Raw genomic sequence first — 25,098 nt, 5'->3', positions numbered from 1 at the left:
AGTGCTTGCTGAGTTTAATCACTGTCAGTAGCTCTCGGGTCCTTGAGACCCAGGGCTCTGCCCACTGGCTGATTTCCAGGGACTCTCAGGTTTCCTGAAAACCCTGCCCAGGAGACAGGCCCTGCTCGGCCCATTCTTCAGTCTGCCTCTGTCCCAGCCCTGAGGAAGACACGGCCTCAAATGGCAGCCTCCAACCCACAGGGCTGGCCTCCAGTCTCCTCCTGAACTGTCCTTCGTACCCCGGCTAGGCTGACAGCTTGGTAGAAACATTCAGTCCTCGGCTACCGGGGGCAGAGAGGGATCAGCTGGAGGACTGCCCTCACCCACACTCCCTGCCTTTGCTTAGGTCATTGAACCAGACTGGAAATCCTCCCCTTCCTCCCTGACCACAGGGCCCCCCTTCCAGGAAAGACCAAACTAGGACCTCCTGTCTTAGCAAACTAAGGAGAAAGGACTGTAGCAGTAGTTCTTAAACCTGGCTTCCAACAAAAGGGCTTTAAATAAAGTAGAGGTACCTGAGGCCCCACTTCAGCCCATTTTAGTCAGAATTTCTGGGGGGGAGGTGGGACGGGGGCTTGGTATTAGTATTTAAAGAATAACTTTTGGAGCACCTGAGTAGCTCAGTAGTTGAACATCTGCCTTTGTCTCAGAACATGATCCTGGGGTCCTGGGATTGAGTCCTGCATCAGGCTCCCTATAGAAAACCTGGTTCTCCTTCTGCGTGTGTTTCTGCCTCTCTCTCTCTCTCATGAATAAATACACAAAATCTTAAAAAAAAAAAAAGAATAACCTTCATGACTCCATCATATTCTCAGAGATAGGACTCACAGTAAGCACTGAGGATGGTTATGCTGTCTGGTCAGACAAGCCAGGCCAGAAACCCATGGCCTCGGCATGCTTTATATCCCAGCATCACCTTCCCAGGGCAGGCTAATGCCTTCCTTTCCTTAGGGATTGGCCTGCTGGTTTAAGCCCTAAGGAACAGACCTCGGCTTTGTTGGGATCCCACAGGCAGGCAGAGCAGAAGGGAGCAGTCCGTGTCCTTGGGGTCAACTCTACCTTTTTCCTCTACTGCCAAAAGGAGGCTACTGATCTCAGACTTGGTGCACTTTCACCAGAAACCCAGCCTCCCAGGAACCCTGGGCCTGTCCCTTCAGCTGTGATACAGAGCCTGTATTCCCCCCACCCCCACTTTCACTCTGGCGGAGGGAGGCCACCCACTGGTTAGGGGCCAGAAGTGAAGCTGGGCCTCAAGGCGTCAGCCCTGTCCAGGGTCCTGACTCCTAGTCAGAGCACTTTTTTTTTCCTGCCCCACAGCACCTCACTCCCATGTAGAGGGAGCCCCTAGACTCATTGAGAAGGGCATCCCCTGGCCGGTCATCACAGGGGCAGCTGCCCAGTTTGGCATAAACCCAAGCCCAGCCCTTACTGTGGCTTTTGGCTGAACTACACACTGGTGTTGCTGCTATGCTAAGTACTCCTGGCCATCAAATCCCGCCATCACTGTCCACATGGAGAAATGAAGAGACTAAGGGAACCAGGGGCTCTCCACCAGGGAGGGGACTGCACCATGCATATCAATTTACAAGTACTCTGGCTGGGACCCTGGGTCAGACTGGGAGCACGCTGTGTGACGGGCCTGGCAACCACCCCGCAGATGTCTTACTTCCTGGGGACTGGATAGGTGGGGTTCCCAGATCCCCTTTCACCAGGGTGACCAAAGCCCTCTGCCCTCAGGCCCAGCAGACTATAAAGGCCCTCCTCACCAACCGCTTCACAGAAAGAGAGGGGAACAGCCCAGTGAGGAGATTTAGTGCAAACATTATCTGCAGCCAAATCCTTGCTTTTCATCTCTGCCTTCTCATGAGCCAAATAATTTGGAAGCTTTCATTGATGGTTTCCTCTCGGCCCCACGATCACTTGGAATTTACGCTGGCTATGGCTCAGCCTCCTCACTTAGGGGACGAGGGAAACCTCACAGGCTGCACTCCAGCCTGCTGTGGGAGGAAAAGCTTGTCCTTGGCGACAGTTCAAGGCAGGGAGGGCTTCTTCAGCCCTCCTGGAGCCCAGGTCTTGAGGGCTGGTATCTTCTGTTAGGCCTCAGGGATGCCTGCAGAGGGCTCTGGGCTCGAACCCGGGGCCATGCACAACCAGTCCCCAGCAGGCTTGGCATCAGCACCCCTACAATGATGTGACTCTATTTTTAGGTGGAGAAAGGTTCAAAGGCTCTGTGCTGGAAAACCCAAGAGGGAGTGGAGCTTTCAGCCCCATGCAAATCATTCTTTCCCCTCCACCTTCACCAACACCTGTTTCCTCCCGGCCCCTGGCCTATCCAGAGTACAGATGGCAGTCCTGCTCCTGGGATCTCTACCTTGAGAAACGGCTCCACCTTCTCCTGGTGCTTGGAAAAAGCAGGGCAGGCAGAGTGGGGGGAACCAGCCAGCCCCAGGAGCTCCCCGAGAATGGCCCTACTCTTCTCCAACCTGAGCAGCCACTGAGAGAAGGGGCAGGCAGGATTCTGAGACAGGTTTCTCATCTCCAAAATGGGCAGAGAATTCCTGTCTCCTGGGTATGGGCAAGGCACATAAAGGTGGCTATTGTTTTACTAATGCAACCATAGCAACTGGAGAGCCCCAGTGGCTCTCAAGAAGGGGGTAGGAAGGCAAGAGGGGAGTGAGGGTGGAGGAGCAGAGAGGAGTCCCAGAGGCGCCCAGAGCTCTACAGCACACTAGGCCTCCCGCATCCCAGCGCTCTTGAGCACATCCATCTTCCCACTGAGCAGGGTTAGTCCAAGAGGGTGGTGCCAGGAATCTCAAAACAGCATCCCATGTCCACCTAATTCCCAACTTTTATTCCAGTCCTTACTGCATTTCCAGAGGTATCTCCTTCTATCTCTACCCTTCCCCCATGGGGCCAAAGGAGGACACTAGGTTGGGGGATGGGGATACGAGGCATCAGGTCTCAAACCCCACCACACACACCCACACACAAAAGGAGAGTCCTAGGGTAGGCCAGCTCAAGAAAGGAGGATGTGGGGATTTTTTTTTCAAACGCAAGATTCTGCAAAAGATGCCCCCACTGTCCCCAAGGGGCTGGCTAACTACTGCTGCTCAGGATTGCCCCCACAGCCATGGCTGCCCCTGTGGTTAGCAGGGAGGGCTCCAGGCTCAGAACAAAGGTACCCTCCCCCATCCCATGTCAAGGACTCTGCCTCAAGATTCTGGGCCTTCCCACCCTTGGCAATGTTGGTTTCAAGAGCCTCTTGTGTTGGCTATATTATCCCGGGATCCTTAATTTCCATTGTAACAAGGATTGAGAAGGATTTAAAAAAGTGAAGCGCCTAGCCCAGCTACTGGCTACTCTGTAAGCTGAACAATGTCTCTGTTAAGGGCCAGATTCAAACCCCCCGAGCTTCTTGGGTGCTCTTGCAGCTTCTGTGCAAAGGGCCTCTTCTGTGCTCAGTGCAATGCTTTGAGGACCTAAGAAGGAGTGATGTGGCCCCTAGAGGTGATTTTTCAGGGGCCACAAAAGAGCAGGATCGAGATGTCCATTTGTGCTCAACACTACCCACTCCTGGCACTCTTCTCTACGGCTCGAGAAGTCACGAACACCTCAACCTGCCACAAGAAACATCCCAGGTCTAAGTAAGGAAGATTTAGAATGCAGATGCTTGTGACACGGGCATAAGGAGCAGATAACTTAACTGGATGATCCTGAGGGCCCCAGCCATCGCCCCTGTATCAACATATCCCAGTGCCCTTGGCTTAGCCTCCCCCAAATCTGACTGCTTCTTCCTCCACTGCCACTACTCGGCATTCAGCCACCACTGCTTCTCCCCTGGACAACCACAGGAGTCCTCCCTGTTCCCGCCCTTGCCAGCATGGTTCCTTCTCCTCAAGGCGGCCAGGGCCACTTCTTTAAATCCTCCTTTTATTAAAACGTCAGGCTCTGTTATTACCCCGCTTACAATCCTTGAAAGGCTGCTCCTCTCGTGTAGCCCAACTGGAACATCTTTACAACAACCTACATGGCTGGGGAACTGGCATCCACACCCCCTCCTCGCATTTGTCTCACTTAGCCACACCTGCGCCCTCTGCCAGGAATGCTCACCCCCAGACACCTGCAGGGCGCACTCCCTTGGTCTCCACAGGGCTCCACTCCTGTGGCTTCCCCACCACGGCTTCAGCTTTTCCCAGACACTTGTCACTACCCACCTCTGAGGGCTTTTTTTCGTTCTGCCGGGGCCAGCCCGACTTGGTGCTGCTGGGCAGTTTGGAGCATCTTGATGCAGATGTAGCGTGACCTGCAGAGAGAACACAGCCCATGAGGGGCCCCTGGAAGGCCAGGAACACCACCCACCCACCCATCCACCTCCAAGGATAGGAAACCTGTAAGGAAGGCTCTGGTTCGAATGTTTAGAAGGTGGAAACCTCTGTTGAGCGCCTGTCCCTGCTCTGGACCTCTCCAGGGATCAGTGCGGACAAGAGTACCTTCCTCCACTCACCAAGCATAGGGGCTTAGGAGATAAAACGGCAGTGACCAGGACTCAGGATCCACTTACTATGTGACCTTCGACAAGTCCCTTGCCCTCTCTGGTCCTCTGCTTCTTCCTTGGTGAAGAAGGCCTTCTGTGGCCACGCTTATTCCTGCCCCAAGTGGAGATATTCTGGGACGGTGCCCAGTGGATATACAGAGGCACAAAAGGCCAGTGGCAAGAATGTTGCTCTAAAATAAACCCATTTGGGCAGCCTGGATGGCTTAGTGGTTTAGCACCACCTTCAGCCCAGAGTGTGATCCTGGAGACCTGGGATGAAGTCCAACGTCGGGCTCCCTGCGTGGAGCCTGCTTCTCCCTCTGCCTGTGTCTCTGCCTCTCCCTCTCTCTGTGTCTCTCATGAATAAGTAAATAAAAATAATAAGTAAATAAATAAATAAATAAATCTAAAAAAATTAAAGAAAGATTTTAAAAGTAAAATAAGATAAACCCATTTACTAGCTTGTCTCCCCAGGCAAATGACTTAACCCCTCTGGGGGCAAAAAGTTGTAAGAATTAAGTGATGCAATGCATGTAAAGGCTTAGCGGAGTCCCCAGCACCGAGTGCAGCCTCAAGGAACATTAGCTAGTATTGCTGGACTCTGAGGCCCTTGCTGGACTATAGGACTGCAGCCTCTACCTGTGGGTCCAAGGAGCAGCAGCCCCGGGTAGGTATGCTGACGGAGGGTTGGCAGGGGCTGGAGGGAAGGGAGAATGCCGCAGCCTGGCGCAGCTCTGCTGCAGCTGCCCAGACACCTGCTCTTGCGGGTGCCTGACCCTCAGGGGTTCCTCTGCTTGCAGCGAAGTTAGTAGCAGAGGATGCAGTTCCTCTTGGCTCTACTGAGACAAGCCACAGCCAGTGTGGTTGCGGCCACAGAGGGCCGGATGCTGTGATCTCCTGCCACAGGGAGGAAGGGATGGCCAGGTTAGACACCAGAGCCAAGCTGAGCACAAAGACCCCAAAGGACATTGAAATGAGACCCGGAGGTAGGGAAGGGGCTGGGAATGGCAGGCCGTCTTGGTGCATCTGTCCTCAGACTCTTGGGGGCTGAGGGGGCAGCTATGGGACTCTAAGAGCTCCAAGCAGCCTTGGAGATTTCCCAGATCCCAGCTGCTCACCACCTGTGTGAACAAACTGTAGTGCAGAGCTGCAGGGCTCCAAGCCCAGCCTCCCTGGCAGTGTGGGCTCCCCACAGGGTGCAGTGCTAGGTGGGATCCTCTTGGCAGTGTACCTCGCCTCCACAGGTAGGGCAGAATGGAATTCCTTACTCAACCAGCTCACACAGGCCCAGGTTCCTGGGGCATCTGGGAAGAGCTGTATGAGAAAAGCTCTCACCTTATCTCCTTATCACCTCCCTTATCTACCCCCAAATTTGAGAAAAGGCTCCTTAAACCCTTTTTTCTCCTCCACAATCCCTGCGACCCTCAGATGTCCGGCTTCCTCACCTGGCCCATTTACAAGTCTACCTCTGAGATTCTATTGCCTCTGACAAACATTTACTGAACACAGCAAGGCTCTGGAGACCACGGAAGTGTGGGGACCATCTTAGGAGCATAATGGCCTGGCCTGATTTATGCTTTCATCAACATTGAGACCATGGGTCAGCCTCCCCCATCCGGGCCTGTGGGCCTGAGTATTATTCAAATGCTTTCCCTGTAGGAACCCCAAATGGAAGGCCTTACTGTCAGTGGTGTCAGAGTTGTCGCTGCTGATGGAGTATTTTCGCCTCTTCTCTTCCATCTGCAACAAAAGGCAGGCCCCATTATACTTCTGGGAGGCTTGGGAAATCCTGAGTCTCTCAGAAAAAATTGCCCAATAACCTACCTCCCCATACTCACCCTGGTGCAATGGAAGAATGAGAACAAGGCATTGCCCTAACCTTCTCCCCAGCCAGCCTCATACTCTCTCCCTACCGACCCACGGGAGCCCTGGGAGTGGGCCAGAAAGGGGAAGCAAGATTGATTCTTCCAGAGGGACTGTGCCATCTGAGTTTAGAGACCAGCCAGCTCAGACAGCACTGAGGGCACATCCTGAGGGTGGTGGGCAGAGGAGTGTGGAAAACGAGTAAGGACAGGGAGGCTCTAAGCTGGGTCCCTGAGACGCACCAGGCCTAGGGTGACTGGCCCTAGGCTGGGCTGCCCTCCCTCCTGTAATGTCCTTCTCCAAATATAACTACAAACCAACTTTATCTTTACTATAGTATTTTATAGTATTTCAAGGTAAGAAAGGCAGCTCTCCACACTGAGCTCCTTCTGCTGCCAACACTGGCTCAGCTCATGTTCCTAACAACCTTGGAAGTTGTGAGCTATTGGCTTCCCTTACTAGCAACGTGCAGGACTTTGTCCGGCTAGTCACTGTCTGAACTGGGCTTTGAATCCACATGGTCTTATCCCTGAGCCCACGCTGAGCTGCCTTTGTGTCCTGTGAGCTCTTGCCTGTGGGGAGGGCTCTCCCACCCAGTATTTCCTCGGATCCGACAGAGTCTGGGGTGGCAGCGCCTGCTTCGGTCTCCTCTTGGAGGGGAAGCATACTCCAAGTGGCTTGTTCAGCTGCCTCGGCTCTCACAGTGGCAGAGTCCCAGTGTGAGAACAGATCTGGGATTCGGGACCTGAAGCATTTTCTACCTCATCCCTGTTAGTCTGGAACCTGGGCTGCCTCACTGCCCGTGACAAAGGGCAAAGAGCCAGTGTCAGCAAAGAGAAAGTCCCACTGCCCAGCCCAGCTGCAGGCCAACCAGGTTCCCCATCTCTGCTTGGGCTCACACAGGCCGCCTGCCACTGCCACCCACTCCAAGCCTGTTGGTGCCAAGCCCTGGGTTTCCCTTTATCTTCCTGTGGCCCTGCAGAGACAAGAGAACATTAGCTCTCTAAGGTGGGGCGTGACTATCCCGACCTCTGAGCAAACCAGGACCCTCTTGCCTCACTCAGACCTGACTTCAGCCAAGAGCTCCTCCCCACTCCAGGGTCCCCTAACAGCAGGATCAGGATGGCAGAAAGTCACCAGGGCTGCTCGCAGCCAGCTCCAAAGAGGCAGGTGGAACCCTGAGGACACCAGGTGCACGGGGGCCAGGAAGTTCAATTGCTTAACACTCATTGTGGCAGAAGGGGGATGCCCTAGTACACAGGGATCTCAGGGAGCCCCCAGAACAGCCCTTCTTTGCCAGTGGGCATGATGGCTGCTTCCCTTTTGCAGACGAGGAAAAGGAAATACAGAAGTTAAGTGACTTGCCTGAGATCGCAGGGCTTGTAAGAAGTGTATCTGGCTCAGGAACATATGCCCTTGACCTTTAGACTACTCTGGCTCTGTGCAGCAGAGTACGAGCAGCCCTGTGGCCCAGGTCATGGACGGAATGGGGCAATAGCGCTCTGGCACCCACAGCTGGCATCCTTGCTTTCCCCAGGGTCTGAGTGTGACAAAGAGGACTATGACAGGGCCCTGACGCTGGCCTGCATCTTACCAGCCCAGCACTCTCACAGGTGGCAGACAGAGGAGGAGGAAGACAAGTGCTATAAACACAGCCACTTGTTTTTTCCTGCAATCCTGCCCATGGATCCCACATGTCTCCAATTCCAGCAAAGAGGGTACCTCCAAGCCAGCATCTCCCAAAGGAGAAAAGCAGGAGCTCTGGATTCAGGGGTGTTGAGTTCAAATCCTAGCTCTACCTCGCAAAAGACCAGGGACCTTGGAAAAGACATACCTCCACAGGACAAGAATTTGATCTGGATTTTTACAGAAGTCTCCTGAACTTCCAATGTTGGCAACTGATTCAGAATTTTTAAAACACTTTGAGAGGGCCAACTAAACACATCAGCTGGTGAGAATAAACGCAAGCAGCATAAAGCCCTATGCACAGTGGCTGGCTCTCCTTACGGGTGCTAGTCATACCATGATAATCTTGGGCGAGGTGAGGAGACCTCCCACCAGCACCTACAAGGGGCTCCTGTACAGTAGGTAAGGCCGCCAGGAACAGGACTCCTTGACTGCTAATGCCCTTCTGGTAATGCGGTTTCCTGCTGCCTAGGGCCCTGTCCCAAGAGACCTGTCAGTGTGCAGACCTGCACCCCACCCTCAGCCGGCTCCCTGTCCAACCTGCCCTCTGTGGAAACACTCCAGAGTTCTCCTGGGTAGGCTGTTATTAAGGGAGCAGATTTCATGTGGCTTAATTGGAATAATAACTAGGCTTTAGAGGGAAGCTACTGTTTTGTGAGTGAAGCTTCTTTCCTTTGAACCAAGTCTGTTCCAAAGGCCTTCTCGCCGCAGGTAAGCCTCCGCTGGTGGTGGCTAAGAAAGCTCCAAATGAGGCCTGGGCTCTCCTATGGAACAGCCCTTTGTCCCTTGAACCGCTTCCTTCCAACTGAGCTAGGAGACTCGGAGGACTCCTTCACCAAAGCAGAAATCCAGGTTGGGTTGGTGGGTACTGACAACTGGGTCTTGACCTCTGGTTTTCTCTTTCCCCCGATCCCTTCAATCTCTCCCAAAGCAAGGTTTCCTCTGGGAGAACACCCCAGTGTCATAAGGCACTTACTTGGGGGGGGGGGGGGAGGACAGGAGTGCTTCTGAGGCACTCCCTGTAAAAGAGAGTCTAGGAAAGAAAGACACCCCCCTTCCTTCCCTTTGCACCTCCCACACCATCCCCAGCATGGAGGCAGAGAGAAGAAGCTCTCCTCTGGGTGCGTGGGTGTCCTACAGTTCCTTTAAAGAAGCAGCCCACAGCCTTTCTGTGCAATTTCTGCCCCAAAGCCAACCTGTGGCAAATCCAGTGGACTCTCCCTCCAAAATGTACAGTGAAGCCATCGCTGTTCCCTGTGTCCCTACTGCTATCACCCTGACCCAAACCAGTCCCATCTCTTGCCTGGATTTCCCATTCATCTCCCAGCTCCCACCATCTAGAATCCACACAGCAGCCAGAATGACCTTTAAAAAAAACATAAATCAGATCATGTCATACCCCTTTCTAAAATCTTTCAAAGGCTTCCTGCTGATCAAAGGACAAAAATCAACCTCTTGGCCACAATATCCTACATGATCTGGCCCCTCCCCACCTCAACCAGTTCACACGGACCACTATACCCTTCCTCACCACTTTCTAGCTACACTGGTCTCCTTTCATCTCCTGAAATAAGTCAAATATTCCATGCTTCAGGACCTGTGCACAGGGTGTGCTCTCTGCCTGGAAGGTTCTGTGTAGTCTGTGCATGTCTGACTTTTTATCTTTCACATTTCAGCTTAAATGTCAAGGAAGTCTATGCCAGTTACCTTATCTAAAGAAAGCCCACAACACCGTTATTCAACATCTTCAGAGCATCCACCGCAATTACCGTCTATAGATCTACTTGTTGAATGTCTTTCTCCTTTGGAGAGGACAGTAAGGAGTGCATCTGTCTGGATCTCGGCTGGAGCCCCAAGGCCCCATCATGTCATGCCCAGCACACAATAGGGGCTTGATATACAGGGAGTGCCGAGTATGTTCTTGTCCCCTCCCTGGAGAAGTGTGGGGAGCGCACAGCCCAGCTGGCCTGCCTGCAGCTTTCAGGAACAAACACCCCAGGCCAACATTTCGTCCTGTTTTCACAGCCTGCTTTCCCCATCTTAACCTCACACATTTTCCAGGAGGCTTTATTTGGTTGGGCTCCTGGCTAATGATCAATGTCAACTCAGTAATAGGGCAGCAATTTGGTGGCAGATGTTTTCTTGGCAGCACTGGCCATTGGTCTTAGTGGGGGCCTTGGGTCTGGACTTGAAACACCAATGCCCAATGCCAGCCCCCTTTAAAGACCTCTCCGCAAATAAACTCAAATAAACACCCTGGGCTTCCATTAACGCTCTTCCAGCTGACCCTGGGAACAGTGGGCCTTTCAGGTCTGCTAGCGCAGCCGCTCCCTGGGCAGTTAAAACATCCCAACCTGGCCTCCGGCCTCTCCTCTCTGGGGGCCACCAGGCCTGCCCTGCCCGCCACCACACACAGCAGGACTTCGTCTTCCTCCTTAAAAAAAGGAGGTGGGGGGAACAGCTTTCAAGCAGGCAATTTACCATTCCAGACACAATCTTTCAAAGAGAAACAAAAACTCTCCCTGTCTGAGGCAGACCGCTTAGGCGTGTGTGTAATAAGATGCTAATACAATTTAATGATATTTCGGCTGGAAAACCTGTCCTCAGAGCCTCCTTGTGTCGGGAAGGCCAGACATTCAGAAAACAAGAGCTGCACGCTCTTAAACCGCTTTAAGCGGGGGTCAGAGCCCCACTCTTTCCTATCTCTCATTAACTTTAATGCCTTCCCGGGGACGGTAATTGCCATTACAAAAATGATTTTGTACACACAGATCCTCAAACTTGCTTCTTCAGGCACAGGGCGCCTAAGCCCTCCTCCGACACTCATCGTTGCCCACCTGCAATTCCAAGTGTCCCAGAGGGTACCCAGCTCCCCTGGAACATGCTGCCCACACCCAGCCCCCCAAACCCAGTTCTGGGGACATACCTAGGGGGTCCTGGAAGAATGAAAGGGGCTTTGTCTATTTTGTCCTTTGGCACCTTCTCACCCTACCCTCCACCTCAGAAGAGGGCAAAGCTCACTCCGCTCGCTCCCAGAGAAGGCTGACCATTGGCAACTGCAGGGTCCTTCCAATCCCTTCTTCAGAGAAGGGAGCTGGCTCTCTGGCCTAGCCTAAAGGGGAGAGATCAAAGGTCAAAGCTGCATTTGGGCCCTCTCCACATCATTAATAATAATAGAAATCGCCAATACTAATCACATGCTTACCACATGCCTAGTTTTGGGTTTAACCTTTATGCAATATATTGCTTAATCCAGCTACCCATCATGGCAAGGTACTGCTATTAACCTCACTTGCAAATGAATAAAGTAAGGCATAAAGCAACTGTCACGGCTGGCGAATGCATAGCTAGCATTCAAACCCAGACTATCTGACTCTAGGTGGTGTACCCTGCCCCCCCGGGCTACCATGCACAGGCCTATAATTCCAGAGTGTGGCTGGGGTACTAGATTCCTATGGGTTATCTGAGAACCTTCCTGGGTTCCTAAACTGTGAGACACACACACACACACACACACACACACACACACACACACACACAGGGTCCTATGTGGACGGAGGACAAAGCAGGCCAGGGGTACCCCCTCCTCACAATCCTGGCCTTTCCTCTCAAACACTTAAGGGCAGAACTAACTGTGAAGTCTGCAAAAGAGTATGCTGGATGAGTCGTAAAGAATTTGGACTGGAAGTCACTGAATCCGGTCTTGGATATAAGACAACTACCTCCCCATTACTTGGAACTCCAGTTAACCAGAACACTCTACCCATCCCCCCAACCCACCCCACCGCACCTCAAGGATGTGGTAGTCAGTGGCAAAGGTCTACCCTCAGGACGCTGGGGTGCACCTTGGGGGCTGGGACCAGCAGTCCCACGTCAGGTGTCAATAAAAGCCAGGAGGAAGCTCTCTTGAATTAGTGTTACTGGCCATTTAGCCATGCAATTTAACCAAAGGAGAAGCATGCTGGATGGGAAATGTTCTGAAAACATTTGCTGCATCCCAAGTCCAAACAACTCTGTCCTTAAACACTTCTTCTCCAAAAGTGCTGGAGAGACCTTTGGCCAAACAGTTTCAAAACCAACATTCACTGCAGTCCTGCTGCCTGGGGTGAGGACTTCCCTTTTCGAGGGACTTGCTGTAGAACCAAATGCTTTTCCACTCCAAACAACACCCAACAAACAGCACTTGGGACAACTGAGAGGACTCCAGATCAAACAAACACCCCCTTCCCCCCCCCCCCCACCACCATGCAAACTTTCTCAATAAATTATTCGCCCACTTCGGATCAAAGCCTGTTTTGCAGCCTGTGACCTAAAAAGCAAATAGCATCTCTTAAACATGAAAGCCATCCTCCCTGCCTGGGTCGGCTTTATTACTCATTCCTTCCCCTTACAGTTAGTTATTCTGTTGTTATTTTTCTCCTCTGCTTGTTACATCGCTCTGCAAGTCCCAACCCGCCTGAGGAAGAAGAGACTGGAGGGATGGTGCGTTCACTTGGGGCCCGAAGGTGAGAGAGGAAGTCAGGGTAGGGGAGAAGCCAGCACCCTGGGAACCCAGGAAACAGGGCCAGGCCCGGTTGGCAGCTCCTTGCACGGCCCTTTTGCCAAATGTCCTACTGGGAATACTACCAGTGAAGGGAGGGAGTTAATGCCACTGCGGGAGGAGGGGCCAGGCGGCCATACCACCACCTGGGCCCCCGATTCAGTTTGCAAACATAAAATGTTAAGGGGACGTCCTGCCGGCTAGTCAGGGCTCAAAGCTCGGGGCTCCTCCCCCTTCCAACAAAGGCAGGGCGGCAGGCCAGTCGTGCCCTCTCCGCCGCTCCCCAGTCCCCCTTAGCGCCGCTCCCGAGCGCAGACGGGAGCCTCCCGACGACCCCCTGCAAACTCAGCCCCTGGGTAAAAACTTTGTGCCCGCAGTGGATGAGCGAGAGGTGCTGAGCGCGCGAGCAAGGTTTGGAAATCCGCAGAGACCAGAGTCGACGGGTACAGCGCGCCCTTGGCTCGGGGCAAAGGGAAACACGGCCCCTCCCGCCCCCACCAGCCCCGGGCACGAGACCTGCAGCCAAGGTGGTTACAAAAAGAAAAAAAAAAAAAAAGAAAAGGAAAAAAAAAAAAAACAAACAACAAACCGTCCCAGCCCGCGGCGGAGGCTGAGAGGACTGGGAGGGGGTGGCGCGCCTCCAGCCTGCCCCTGGAGGCGGTCGGCGGGAGCGCAGGCTGGAGGCGCGCCGGCGTGATTCCGACCGCGGGAGCCGGGAGGAGGAGCCGGAGGTGGCCGCGGGGGGCTCCGGCCCAGGCGAAGGAAGGGCAAGACGCGGTGCGGCCCGGGGCGGCGGGCGAGACGCCGAGGGCGGGGGGCGGGGGCGCTTGGGTGAGGCGGGTAGAGGGTACTGGGCCTCCGGGGAAGTGAAGTGGGCAGCTGCGTGGGGCGGGAGCCCGGCTGTGCGGGGGGTGTCCTGGGCCTCTGGAAGCCACCGCCAAGCCTTCCTGCCTGTCTCGCAGACATCCCCATCTTCTGATGTAACGGCTACGAATCGCCAAGCTGACCCCTTCTCATCCCTTGGCCTGGAGAAGAGTGTCTCAGGCCCAGGGATAGGCGGGAAGGACCGGAGGGAGCCACAAGTCTGCACCCAGGCGGGGAGGAAGCGGGAGGGAGCCGCTCCGCAGGCGCAGGCGAGTGGGTGGGAAGGAGGGAGGGAAAGAGGGAGGAAGGAGGTGAGGCCGGGAAGATGCCACTGCCGGGGGCGGGGCGCGGCTGGGGATCCGGGAGAAGGACTGCAGCGGTGCTCGGTGGGGGCTGGGGCTGCAATGTCACTTATTTGAGGGTCAGGTGTGTATGTCCCAGGCTGGGACTACCACTTGCCTACATCTTCCCGGTACCACCCAGGGCGCAGGGACGGAGGCGGAGGACAGGGGACTGCAGTACCGTCCCCGAAGCGGGACGCGAACCGGCAGAGTTGGGAGAAGGTAAACAAGGGCCACGCCCCCTGCCGTCGCCCCGCGGGCGCGCACCCGCCGCTCCGGCCACAGCCGGTACATTTCCACTCTCCCGGCGCTTCTCCCCCGCCGGACTCCCGCGCAGCCCCGCGGGGGGGGGGGGCCGCCCCCGACCCCAGCCCCCGCCCCGTACGCCGGAGCTGCACACCCGGCACACTCACCTGGAAAGGGTGTCCCCCGCCCCTCCAAAACACTGTGTTTAATTTGTGCAGAGCCTCCGCGCCCGAGAGCTGAGCATGCTGCCCCCGCGTGCAGCGCCCGCGTGCACCCAGCCCAGAGAGGGGGCGACAGGGCGGAGGCGGTGGCCCCCGGAAGGTGTCTGGGACCGGACCCGCTGCACGTGAGCCCAGCGCGGAGTCATGTGCACCGGCTCAGCCCGGTTCGGCGGCCGGACGTGCTGCGTATCAACAAAATGAAACTCAGGGCGACAGGAGGGCAGATAGCTCCAGGTCCTCCGAACCCCAGTCCCCGGCAGAACGACCCCCCCCACCACTGCTGTCTCCCGCCGCAGCCCCTCCGCGCGGCCGGAGCCCGCGGGGCAAGTTGCAGCCCTGGCGCGCCCCCGCCCGCCCGCGCCCCCTCACCGGCCCGGGGGCGCTTTGCCGCAGTCATTAATAAAGAAGGTCGCCAAGCTCACCCTTCCAAAAGTTGTTGTTGCATGCGCCCCTCTCAGCCTCCCCGCAATGTACTCTTTAAAACAGGACTGACCAACATGCGCAATCTCTCTCCCCTGTGCTGTGCATCCCCCCCCTCCGCGCCCTGGCTTCCTAGAACAGGCAGCCAGCAGGAGAGAGAGGGAGCGAGCGAGCAAGAGAGAGAGAGAGCGAGCGAGAGCGAGGGAGCGAGGAGCGCTGGCAGATCTGTTGCAAAAACACAAAATAACGCCGTGGAGATGCGCAGGGCCCATCGCTGGGGGCTGGATCTTACCTTCCTCCGCGGTGCCCTTCCGAGGGGCGCTGCCCTGGACTACGCGCCGCGGCGGGGGCCGGCGCGGGAAGGATGCTCCCGAAACCCGGAGCTCCTGGGGCCGGCGCGGGCGGGCGGGGGGCGCGCATCCATCCGGGGTCGCGGCGAGGGAGGCGGCCGGGCCCGTGGCGTCCCCGGCCCCGCACCCCTGCTGGGGACGGTCAGCCCTCTGGACCTAAGCCCTTGCCGCTAGAAATGGGCGCAAAGTAACTCCATGGACGCTACTCACCGCCCCCCCCCCCCAAAAAAAGCCTCCAACTGCGATGGCCGCGGTCGGCACCATTCACCAATCCCCCTGTGTATGTTTCTGTTTCTTTTTAAACCAAGACTTCCTTGTGATCTCTTTAGAAAAAAAAAAATGTGTTGGGGTGGGGGTGGGGTGGGGGCGGGCGGGAGGAGCGAGGGAGGGGGAGTAGCCACTTTTTTCTTATTCACTCGGATCTCCACTCCTGACACCCCCCGTCGCCCGCCCCACCCCCGCCCAGTTGTTTGGCTCCGGCAGCGGGTCCAGGTAGCGTTGCAGGCCTCGGGGGGAGGGTGCTCTGCCGGTCTGCCCGTCTGCCTGCACCTCGGGCCCAGACTCCCCATGGGCTCTGGGGCGCCCCCAGCCCGCCCTGTCCCCAGGGCCGGGCCCGAGCGGCGGCTGCGCCCGTGCAAGTCCCATCAGGTCTGCTCACACTTCACACACTCACACATATACCCCGCCCCTCCACTCTCTCACTCACACTTTCTGCTCACACTCCGCCCCCTTCGCGCCCCAGACCCGGGCGGCGCCCCCCGCAACCTTAAAAAAAAAAAAAAAAAGCAAGCTTATACTTAAAAAAATCTTTTGGCGCCATATTAATGACGTACTTAAAATTTGCCATTTCTCCCTGCGTCAAAAAGACGTTTCTTTGCAAATAACAGCCTGAAGGCGACACTCGCGGAGGGAACGAGGTTTGCACTGAGCACCCCGCCTCCCGGGGCTCCAAGGCTGGAAGACCCTCGCCCTAGGCCCTGCTCCCGAATCGCTAGTTTAAAAATGCGAATCGAATAAATCGCGTGGCGCTTTGCAGCGCCAGAAGTGAGCCGAAAGTGCTGGCAGGAGCGGAGGGGAGGGGCGCGCGCACGAGTCTGGGGGAGGGGGCGCGGCCCTCCTCCCCCACCCGCAGCAGATGGAAACTAACATCCCGGGCGGGGGAAACTTGAAATTGTGGGCGACCTCAAAGAAGGAGGGGCGGTCCGTGGAGAGGGTCCCTCTCGGGTTCGTGGCCCCCTCCCCCGCCCGGGTGTCTCCAGGCTCCCAGCCCTGCCCCGCATTTCCGGGGGGTGGGGAACGCAGTGATGGGTGGGTGGGTAGCTGCTCGTCCCTGTCCCTGTCCCTGTAGGAGTTTGCCCCGCGGTGTCCCCTTCCTCCCCCCACCTCGACCTTTCCCATTACCCCTAAAGGGTTAAAAACCGAGGTGGCAACTTCCAAGGGCTGGCACTTGGCGAGGAAGCGGGGCGCCCCTCTCCCCACCCGTCGCCTCCTCGCCCCTCCTCCTCCGGCTCCACTTCCCGACTTGACCTTGTGGTGCACAAACAGTGCGCTCGGATCCTCGCAGTTTCTGGAAGAAGCGCTTGCGCTCGCCAGGCAGGCGGGCTGTCGGGCGGCTCGCGGGCGGTGGCGGGGCCTTGGGTCGGTTCCCGGAGCCGCGGGCCACACCCACCCAGCCCGCTGCGCCTGCCGCGCTCACCTTCTCTCGAGGAAGGAGCTGGGCTGGCCTCCTGGATGAGGAGGTGTGGGGGGCAAGCTGCAGCCTTCTCCGGATGCTCCCAGCTGAGGAGGAGGAGGAGGTCTGGTCTCAGGCTGGGTTTGGTAGAGAGACTTGGGAGCCTGGGTCAACATCCCCAAAAGCATCGTTGCCAACTTTTCTTTCCCTCTCCCTTTTGGCTGCCCCTCAAAGATAATCCAATAATTTTTTCAACTCACCTTTGGCTTTGAAGACACATGGGTGAGTTGTGAACGGAGACCTGTCCCTCTCCAAGACTTAAAGTTGTTTATTCTTTCTTTCCTTCCCCCTCCCCACTACCCGTGTATGTAAAGATAAATACTCAATTTAAGTAAGATGACATTTATGTGACAATTAAAAAGATCCCCCGATGGAATGTTGTGAACACATTTGCTTATAGGAGAAATAAATCTAATAATAAACAAACTCATAATAACAGCACAAATCCTCTGACAGGGTAGATTGTCTACACAACAAAGAGGGAGATGATGAATGCAGAAATAAGCACTTTTTGCAACAAGAAAGAAATATGAGCTCAAGGGGAGTCATTGCAACCTCTTCTTCCTTGGCCTTCATTCACAAAGTCTGGGGAGGCTTATCTAGCAAGATTGAGGAACTGGGGTACCACCTTCTGGTTAGACCTGACTCTAGCTCTGCGTGGTCAGTTGTTAGGATTTTCTCAAGCCCAAACTCCAAACATGCCAGAAAACATGTCACAGGCTGTTTGCATGTAACAAAATGGTTAAATACCTGGATTCTACTCTTGGGTTCTCAATTGAGAAGGTACTTGATCTGAGCAAGCGCATTCATCTCTCCATCTCTTCTTCTGCAGAACAGGATGGCTAGAGGGTTCCTGAAGGGGTATGTGTGTATACATGCTTATATGTGTAAACCATGGCCTGGCTCAGAGTGCAAGGTGCACATTAGCACTTGCTCTGGTGCTTAAGTTTTGGAAAGGTGAATGGCTCCCTGAAAGTTCTCAACACTGAAAAACTGGAGGACAATGATTTCTGTCTTGCCCTCCATGAGGACATACAAGAGCTCCCAGTTAGGGCAAAAAAGAAGTGCAGAGGGATCCCTGGGTGGCGCAGCGGTTTGGCGCCTGCCTTTGGCCCAGGGCGCGATCCTGGAGACCCGGGATCGAATCCCACATCGGGCTCCCGGTGCACGGAGCCTGCTTCTCCCTCTGCCTGTGTCTCTGAGCCTCTCTCTCTCTGTGACTATCATGAATAAATAAATAAAATCTTAAAAAAAAAAAGAAGTGCAGAAAGAAACTGTCATACATGGTGGACTTCAAGGTCAAGGTCCAGATGGCAGTCTCAAGCACACACCTAAAGTGGGAATGGAGGCACCAATTTACAATGGCACAGTCTAAAGAAACCTCTCTGATTGGGTCTAGTGGCAAGGGGCTTACATGCACCAAAAGACTGGACAGGCTCCTACTTCCAGCCGTCAGGATCCTGTGAACCTTGGTAGGTAGTTATAAAATGTCCTAGAGAGATGGAAGAGGGACAAGACGACCACTTATAGAGTACCTGCTCTGTGCTGTGCAGTATGCAAGTCATCCCATTTCATCCTCACAAAAATCCCATTTTACCTGTTCAGAAAGGTTTAGTGAATTACCAGTAGTCAGACAAGCTAGCAAGTGATAGCAGAATTGGAACCTAGTCCGGACAACCCCAAGACTATGTGTTTTCCTTTTTACCACCGTGCCAGAAATAAAAAGTATTAGCATTATTGGTTTGATTGAGGATGGGGGCCTGATTGCTATAATAGCAAGAAAAAATTTTATGGGTAGTATTTTGCCTCTAAGGAGGTTCCTTGAATTTGGGTGAGACCCAGGTCCCCTAAGGAGTCCTTGGAAGGCACTTCTTGTTTAGGACTGGGAGTTCCATTAGAATCCTTGGATTCCCACTGCTCTCTGCTACTGTTTAAGTTTAACCTTGAAAATGTTAACAGAATCATAGCAATGGAGCTAATTATAACTCCTTAATCTTTAGTAAAAGTCTCACAAATCATTAACTTATTACAGGAAAAAAAAATGAGAAGAAACATAAAGTTCTTGGAGACAGAATCATTCACCTTTTTTCAAATATTTCAACAAATATTTGTTGAGTGGCTCCTGTATATCACACACCATTCTAGGGACCGAGGACACAGCACAAAAATGCCAGACAAAAATGCCTACTCTCATGGAATGCACTTTCTAGGGGAAAGAGAGATGCATTTTTTTAAAGTAAAATATTATATTTGAAAGTAAGTGCTATTCAGAAAAAATTAAGTAGGAAAGGGGGATAGGGAATGTGGTCATGAAATTTAAATACAGTTCTCAGGAAGAGCTGTCTGAGAAGGTGGCTTCTGAATAAAAGGAGGTGAAGAAATGAGCTGTGAGGACTTATGGGAGAAGAGCATTCTAAGCCAGAGGTTCTTGACATGGAGTCCACAGACAGCCCCTTCCAGAAATTTGTGGATAGAGATTCAGGGGGTCTTGACTGTAGATGGAGGAAAAATTATATCTTTATTTTCACTAATTAACATTTAGCATGTTCTTCAGTTATGAATGCAGATAGCAAATCACAGTGATAGTAGCAGCACCTGTGACACTATTGCTAGTAGAAATCACAGATATTTTCATATCACATTATGGTTGTTGCAAATATCTTAAAATATCATTACAGTTATCACTACTTTATAATTATGCTGCTAGCTCTTATAATTTAGTGAATTAATAAGAAACACATTATTATTGTATTACACATTTTAAAAATATTTTGAGAGTTGAATTTCCATATAATTGTTTTCTTTACAATTTATGAAAAAAAAAAACAATTTATGAAACCTATTTTATGGATTTAAAGATATTAGACTCAGAAGGAATCCACAGGCAGCACAGATTGCCAAAAGAATCCATGGTACAAAGTAAAAAGAACCACTGTCTCCACAGAGAGATCAGCAAATGCAAAGGTCCTGAGGCAGGAATGTGCTTATTATATAAATCTATAAGGAAGAGATTATATAGGGCAATGTTAGGAATCTGGCTTTTGCTAGGCATAATAAAGATGGTTTTGAGCAGAGAAGTGAAATGATCTGACACTGGATTTTACAGGTTACTTTTCTGCCAGATGGAGGAATAAAAGCAGAAAGGCTGAAGCTGTAAGACAGGTTAGGAGGTCACTGTAATAAACCAGGTGAGAGATTATGTTAACGTTCACTAGAGTGGTAGCAGTGGAAGTGATCAAATTCCATATATATTGGGCAGCCCGGGTGGCTCAGTGGTTTAGTGCCGCCTTCAGTCCAGGGCCGGATCCTGGAGACGGAGGATCGAGTCCCACGTCGGGCTCCCTGCATGGAGCCTGCTTCTCCCTCTGCCTGTGTCTGTGTCTCTGCCTCTCTCTCTCTCTCTCTCTCTCTCTCTGTGTATGTATGTCTCTCATGAATAAATAAATAAAATCTTAAAAAAATTCCATATATATTATAAAGATAGCTCTGACTTTTGTTGATGGGGTGTGAGAAAACAAGAAGTCAAGGATGACAACAAAAGGTTTGTCTTGAACCAATGGAAAAACAGAATTGCCATTAACAGAGATGCAGAGTCTGTGAAAGGAATAGATTTGGAAAATAAGGAACTCAGTGTTACATGTGGCAAGCTTAAGATACCTACTAGATGTCCAAATGCAGCCTTCTTGTAGGCAGCTAGAGACGACAGCCTCAGTCCAGGTGCATGTTTTGGGCTGAAGATATCTTTTCAGAGATGTCAGCAGGTGGCTGGTATTTAAAGCTATGAGGCTGTTTGATGGGATGCTGGGTGGCTCAGTGGTTAAGCATCTATCTGCCTTCGGCTTTTACAGGTTACTTTTTTACAGGTTACTTTTCTGCCAGATGGAGGACAGAATAAAAGCAGAAAGGCTGAAGCTGTAAGACAGGTTAGGAGGGTGAGATCAGGGCATGATCCTGGAGTCCCAGGATTGAGTCCCACATTGGATTCCCTGCAGGGAGCCTGCTTCTCCCTCTGTCTTTGTCTCTGCCTATGTCTGTCTCTCTGTGTGTCTCTCATGAATAAATAAATAAAATCTTTAAAAATTTAAAAAGGGGATGCCTGGGTGGCTCAGCAGTTTAGCGCCTGCTTCGGCCCAGGGCGTGATCCTGGACACACAGGATCGAGTCCCATGTCAGGCTCCCTGCATGGAGCCTGCTTCTCCGTCTGCCTGTGTCTCTGCCTCTCTCTCTCTGTCTCTGTCTCTTGTGAATAAATAAATAAAATCTTTTTTAACAATTAAAAAAAATAAAGCTGTAAGGCTGAGATCACTAAGGAAGTGAGTGTAGAAAGAGAAAAGGTCCAAGGACAGTGCCCTTGGCCCCTGCAAGGTTAAGAGGTCTAAAAGAGGGATCCCTGGGTGGCGCAGCGGTTTGGCGCCTGCCTTTGGCCCAGGGCGCGATCCTGGAGACCCGGGATCGAATCCCACGTCGGGCTCCCGGTGCATGGAACCTGCTTTTCCTCCTGCCTGTGTCTCTGCCTCTCTGTCTCTCTCTGTGTGACTATCATGAATAAATAAATAAAATCTTTTTTTTTTAAATAAAATCTTAAAAAAAAAAAGAGGTCTAGAAGATGAAAAGAAATCAGCAAGACATTGTTAAAAAGGAAGTATTCAAACATTTCTCCAAAGAAGAGATACAAATGGCCAATAAGCACATGAAAAGATGCTCAGCATTGCTAATCATTAGGGAAATGCAGACCAAAGCTGTAGTGAGGTACCACCTCACATCCAATAGGATGGCTACTTTTAAATATTTTTATTTTATTTATTTTAAAATTTTTATTTATTTATTTATTTATTTATTTATTTATTTATTTATTGGAGGGGGCGGGAAAGAGGGGAGGGGCAGAGGGAGAGAGAGAGAGAATCTCAAGCAGACTCCATGCTCAGTGCAAAGCCCTTCCGGGGGCTCAATCTCATGACCCTGAGAGATCATGACCTAAGCCAAAGTCGAGAGTCAGATGCTTAACTGAGTGAGCCCCCCAGGCACCCCTATTTTATTTTATTTTATTATTTTTAAATATTTTATTTTTTTTATTTATTCACGAGAGACACAGCGAGGGAGAGGCAGAGACAGGCAGAGGGAGAAGCAGGACCCGTGCAGGGAGACTTGATCCCGGGTCTCCAGGATCACACCCTGGGCTGCAGGCGGTGCTAGACTGCTGCGCCACCAGGGCTGCCCTATTTTATTTTATTTTAAAAATATTTTCTTTATTGCAACACCTGGGTGGCTCAGCAGTTGAGCATCTGCCTTCAGTTCAGGGTGTGATCCCAGGTCTGGGGATCGAGTCCCATATCTGGCTCCGTTCAGGAAGGCCACTGCTCCCTCTGTCTTTGTCTCTGCCTATGTCTGTCTCTCTCTGTGTCTCTCATGAATAAATAAATACAATCTTTTTAAAAAGGATTTTATTTATTATTTATTTGAGAGAGCGAGATCAAGCGGGAGCTGAGGGTGGTGGGGGAGAGGGAGAGACAAAGGGAGAAGTAGACTTTCCACTGAGAGCAGAGCCCCATGCAAGACTCAATCCAGGACCATGAGATCATGACCTGGGCAGAAGGCAGCTGCTTAACTGACTGAGCCACCTAGGTGCCCCCTTTTATTTTATTTTAAGTAGATTACACACCCAACGTGGAGTTGTAACTCACGGCCTGAAATCAGGAGTCACATGCTATACTAACTGAATTAGTCAGGCACCCTAAGATGGCTACTATCTTAGATAAACAGAAAATAACACGTGTTGACAAGAATGTGGAGAAATTAAAACCCTTGTGCTCTGTCAATGAGAATATAAAATAGTACTGCTACTGTGGAAAACAGTATGGCCATTCCTGAGAAAACTAAAGATAGAATTACCATATGATCTAGCAATTCCATTTCTGGATATATACTCAAAAGAATTGAAAACAGGGTCTTGAAGAGATATTTGTATACTTGTGTTCATAGCAGCATTATTCTCAGTAGCTAAAATGTGGAAGCCACCCAAGTATCCACTGATAGATGAATAGGTAAGCAAAATTCAGTATAGACATCTAATGGAATATTATTCAGCCTTAAAAAGGAAGGAAATTCTGACACATTCTACACCATGGATGAGCCTTTAGGTCCTAGTGCTGAGTGAGATAAGCCAGTCACAAAAAGACAAATACTATAGATGTCTAGCGCAGTGAAATTCATAGATACAGAAAGAAGTTTCTGGTGTTTGCCAGGGGCTAAGGTTGAGAGGGGAGCTGGGGACTCATTGTTTAATTGGTGCAGTTTCAGTTTTGCAAGATGAAAGAGTTTCAGGGATGAATGGTGGTGATAGTTGCCCAACAGTAATATCACTGAACTGTACACTTTAAAATGATTAAGATGGGGCACCTGGGTGGCTCAGTTGGTTAAGCATCTGCCTTTGGTTTGGGCCATGGTCCTGGCATCCTGAGATCCATCCCTGCTTCAGGCTCCTTGCTTAGTGAGGAGCCTGCTTCTGCTTCTTCCTCTGCCTGCTGCTCCCTCTGCTTGTGCTCTCTGTCTCTCTCTCTGTCAAATAAATAAATAAAATATTTTTAAAAAAATGATTAAGATAGGGCAGCCTAGGTGGCTTAGCGATTTAGTGCCACCTTCAGCGGAGGGCCTGATCCTGGAGATGTGAGACTGAATCCCACATTGGGCTTCTTGCATGGAGCCTGCTTCTCCCTCTGCCTGTGTCTCTGCCTCTGTGTGTGTGTGTGTGTGTGTGTGTGTGTGTGATGAATAGAATAAATAAAATCTTAAAAAATGATTAAGATAGTAAAATTTATATTATGTATATTTTTGACAATAAAAATGGTGGGGGGGCCCTGGTGGGCTCATTAGTAAACATGCAATTCTTGACCTCAGGTTTGTGAATTTGAGCCCCACATTGGGTATAGAGATTACTTGAAAATAAAATCTTAAAAAATAATAGTAATTTTTTTTAATTGGGAGGAAAAAAGTAAAAAGAAAGCAGTGGTATCCAGAGAGATACAAATGTCCTGGAAACCAAGGTAGGAGAGTTTCAGAAGGGAGAGAAGCAGTATGTCCAAAGCTACCAAGGAGTGTAAGGTGAGATATAGACTAACAACTGATATTAGTTTCAGCCATGCTGAGGTCATGGGTGATATTGATAAGAGCCATGTCAACAAAGTGGCAGGCACAAAAGTTTGATTAAGTGGGTTCAAGAGAGAGCAGGAAAAGTTAGAGTTGTTATAATTTGTTCCAAGATTTTACCTGAAAATGAGAAGTTCTCTGCAATATGTATGTTTATAGAAATGGAGCATCGTGTTTCTGTAGAAATTCATTCTGTTGGTCATTCGGTAAATATTTCCTGCCTGCCTACCCTGTGCCAAGTCCTGTGCAAAGCACATAATTTGGCATTCATGAGAGGACAAATCCAGCAGCTCTGCCTCCCAAGCTCCAGGCAGGGGCTGTAGGTGGGGTTTGGGATGGATAGGAAAGCTGCCCAGGGCTGCATCTGTGGCTTAAGACACTGCCCTGGCAAAATCCAGTCTTGCCACTTTCTGTGGTGCTACAAATGCATGCCTGGGAGAAGCACCCCTCTGGAGTCTTTGCCAGCTGATTTAGAGATGGTACTGACCAGCCCTAGGAGATGTCTGGATGATGTGCCAGCCAGGCCACCTGTCTCTTCTCAGACTCTCAGACCCAGCCCAGTGGCCACAGATGGCAGAAGGCAAAGAAGATCCCTGGGGCCTCTAAACACTTCCCCAGAAACTGGCAGCAGGCAGTACCTCCGGCCAAGTCACGGGCCGGCTTGACCAGACACTCATCAAAGTGTGAGACGCCCTGAGTGGAGTTGAGGGGTCTGACTCAGTCCAAGAACCATCAAGAACCAAAAGCAATGGCTCCAAGTCAAGCTGAACAATGTAAGCAAAAGCCTTTTGCTTTTCCCCAGGGTTTTGTTTTGTTTTAAGATTTTATTTATTTATGAAAGACACAGAGAGAGAGGAAGAGACACAGGCAGAGGGAGAAGTAGGCTCCATGCAGGGAGCCTGACATGGGACTCGATCCCGGGTCTCCAGGATCATGCCCTAGGCTGAAGGCGGTACTAAACCGCTGAGCCACCGGGGCTGCCCTCCCCAGGGTTTCTGATAAATTGAAGCAAATCTCCCCTCATCTGGGGCAGCCCCGGTGGCTCAGCAGTTTAGCGCTGCCTTCAGCCCAGGGCCTGATCCTGAAGACCCGGGATCGAGTCCCATGTCAGGCTCCCTGCATGGAGCCTGCTTCTCCCTCTGCCTGTGTCTCTGCCTC

At 51.9% G+C, this 25,098-nt stretch overlaps 2 protein-coding genes across 11 annotated transcripts in view; one reads left to right on the top strand and one right to left on the bottom strand.

Moving 5' to 3' along the window:
• The window catches only part of JADE2 (jade family PHD finger 2), a 51,739-nt gene extending 35,021 nt beyond the window's left edge, over window positions 1-16,718 (bottom strand). For 2 of the 10 annotated variants that reach the window (XM_049091785.1, XM_049091786.1), the window contains exons 1-3: window positions 14,718-14,851; window positions 6,217-6,274; window positions 4,215-4,303 (exon numbers count right to left, since the gene is read on the bottom strand). In XM_049091785.1, coding sequence (XP_048947742.1) covers window positions 4,215-4,303; window positions 6,217-6,274 — 147 coding nt within the window. In that variant the 5' untranslated portion in view covers window positions 14,718-14,851. The other 8 variants (XM_049091793.1, XM_049091791.1, XM_049091792.1 and 5 more) reach the window with 8 other exon arrangements.
• Window positions 13,682-15,239, top strand: LOC118350331 (uncharacterized). The gene is made up of 3 exons (XM_035697246.2): window positions 13,682-13,756; window positions 13,971-14,050; window positions 14,293-15,239. Exon 3 carries the CDS (start codon window positions 14,493-14,495, stop codon window positions 15,237-15,239), a length of 747 nt encoding a protein of 248 aa, XP_035553139.1. The 5' UTR covers window positions 13,682-13,756; window positions 13,971-14,050; window positions 14,293-14,492.
• Window positions 16,719-25,098: the final 8,380 nt, after the last annotated feature.

The sequence above is a fragment of the Canis lupus genome, chromosome 11, assembly GCF_003254725.2.
Source record: "Canis lupus dingo isolate Sandy chromosome 11, ASM325472v2, whole genome shotgun sequence".
NCBI lineage: Eukaryota > Metazoa > Chordata > Mammalia > Carnivora > Canidae > Canis > Canis lupus.
The sequence above is the reverse complement of the archived record's forward strand: the minus strand, read 5'-3'. Positions and strand labels throughout refer to the sequence as shown.

Excerpts from the sequence above, each read along its gene's own strand:
- LOC118350331 (XM_035697246.2), top strand. The coding sequence starts at position 14,493 with ATGAAACTCAGGGCGACAGGAGGGCAGATAGCTCCAGGTCCTCCGAAC.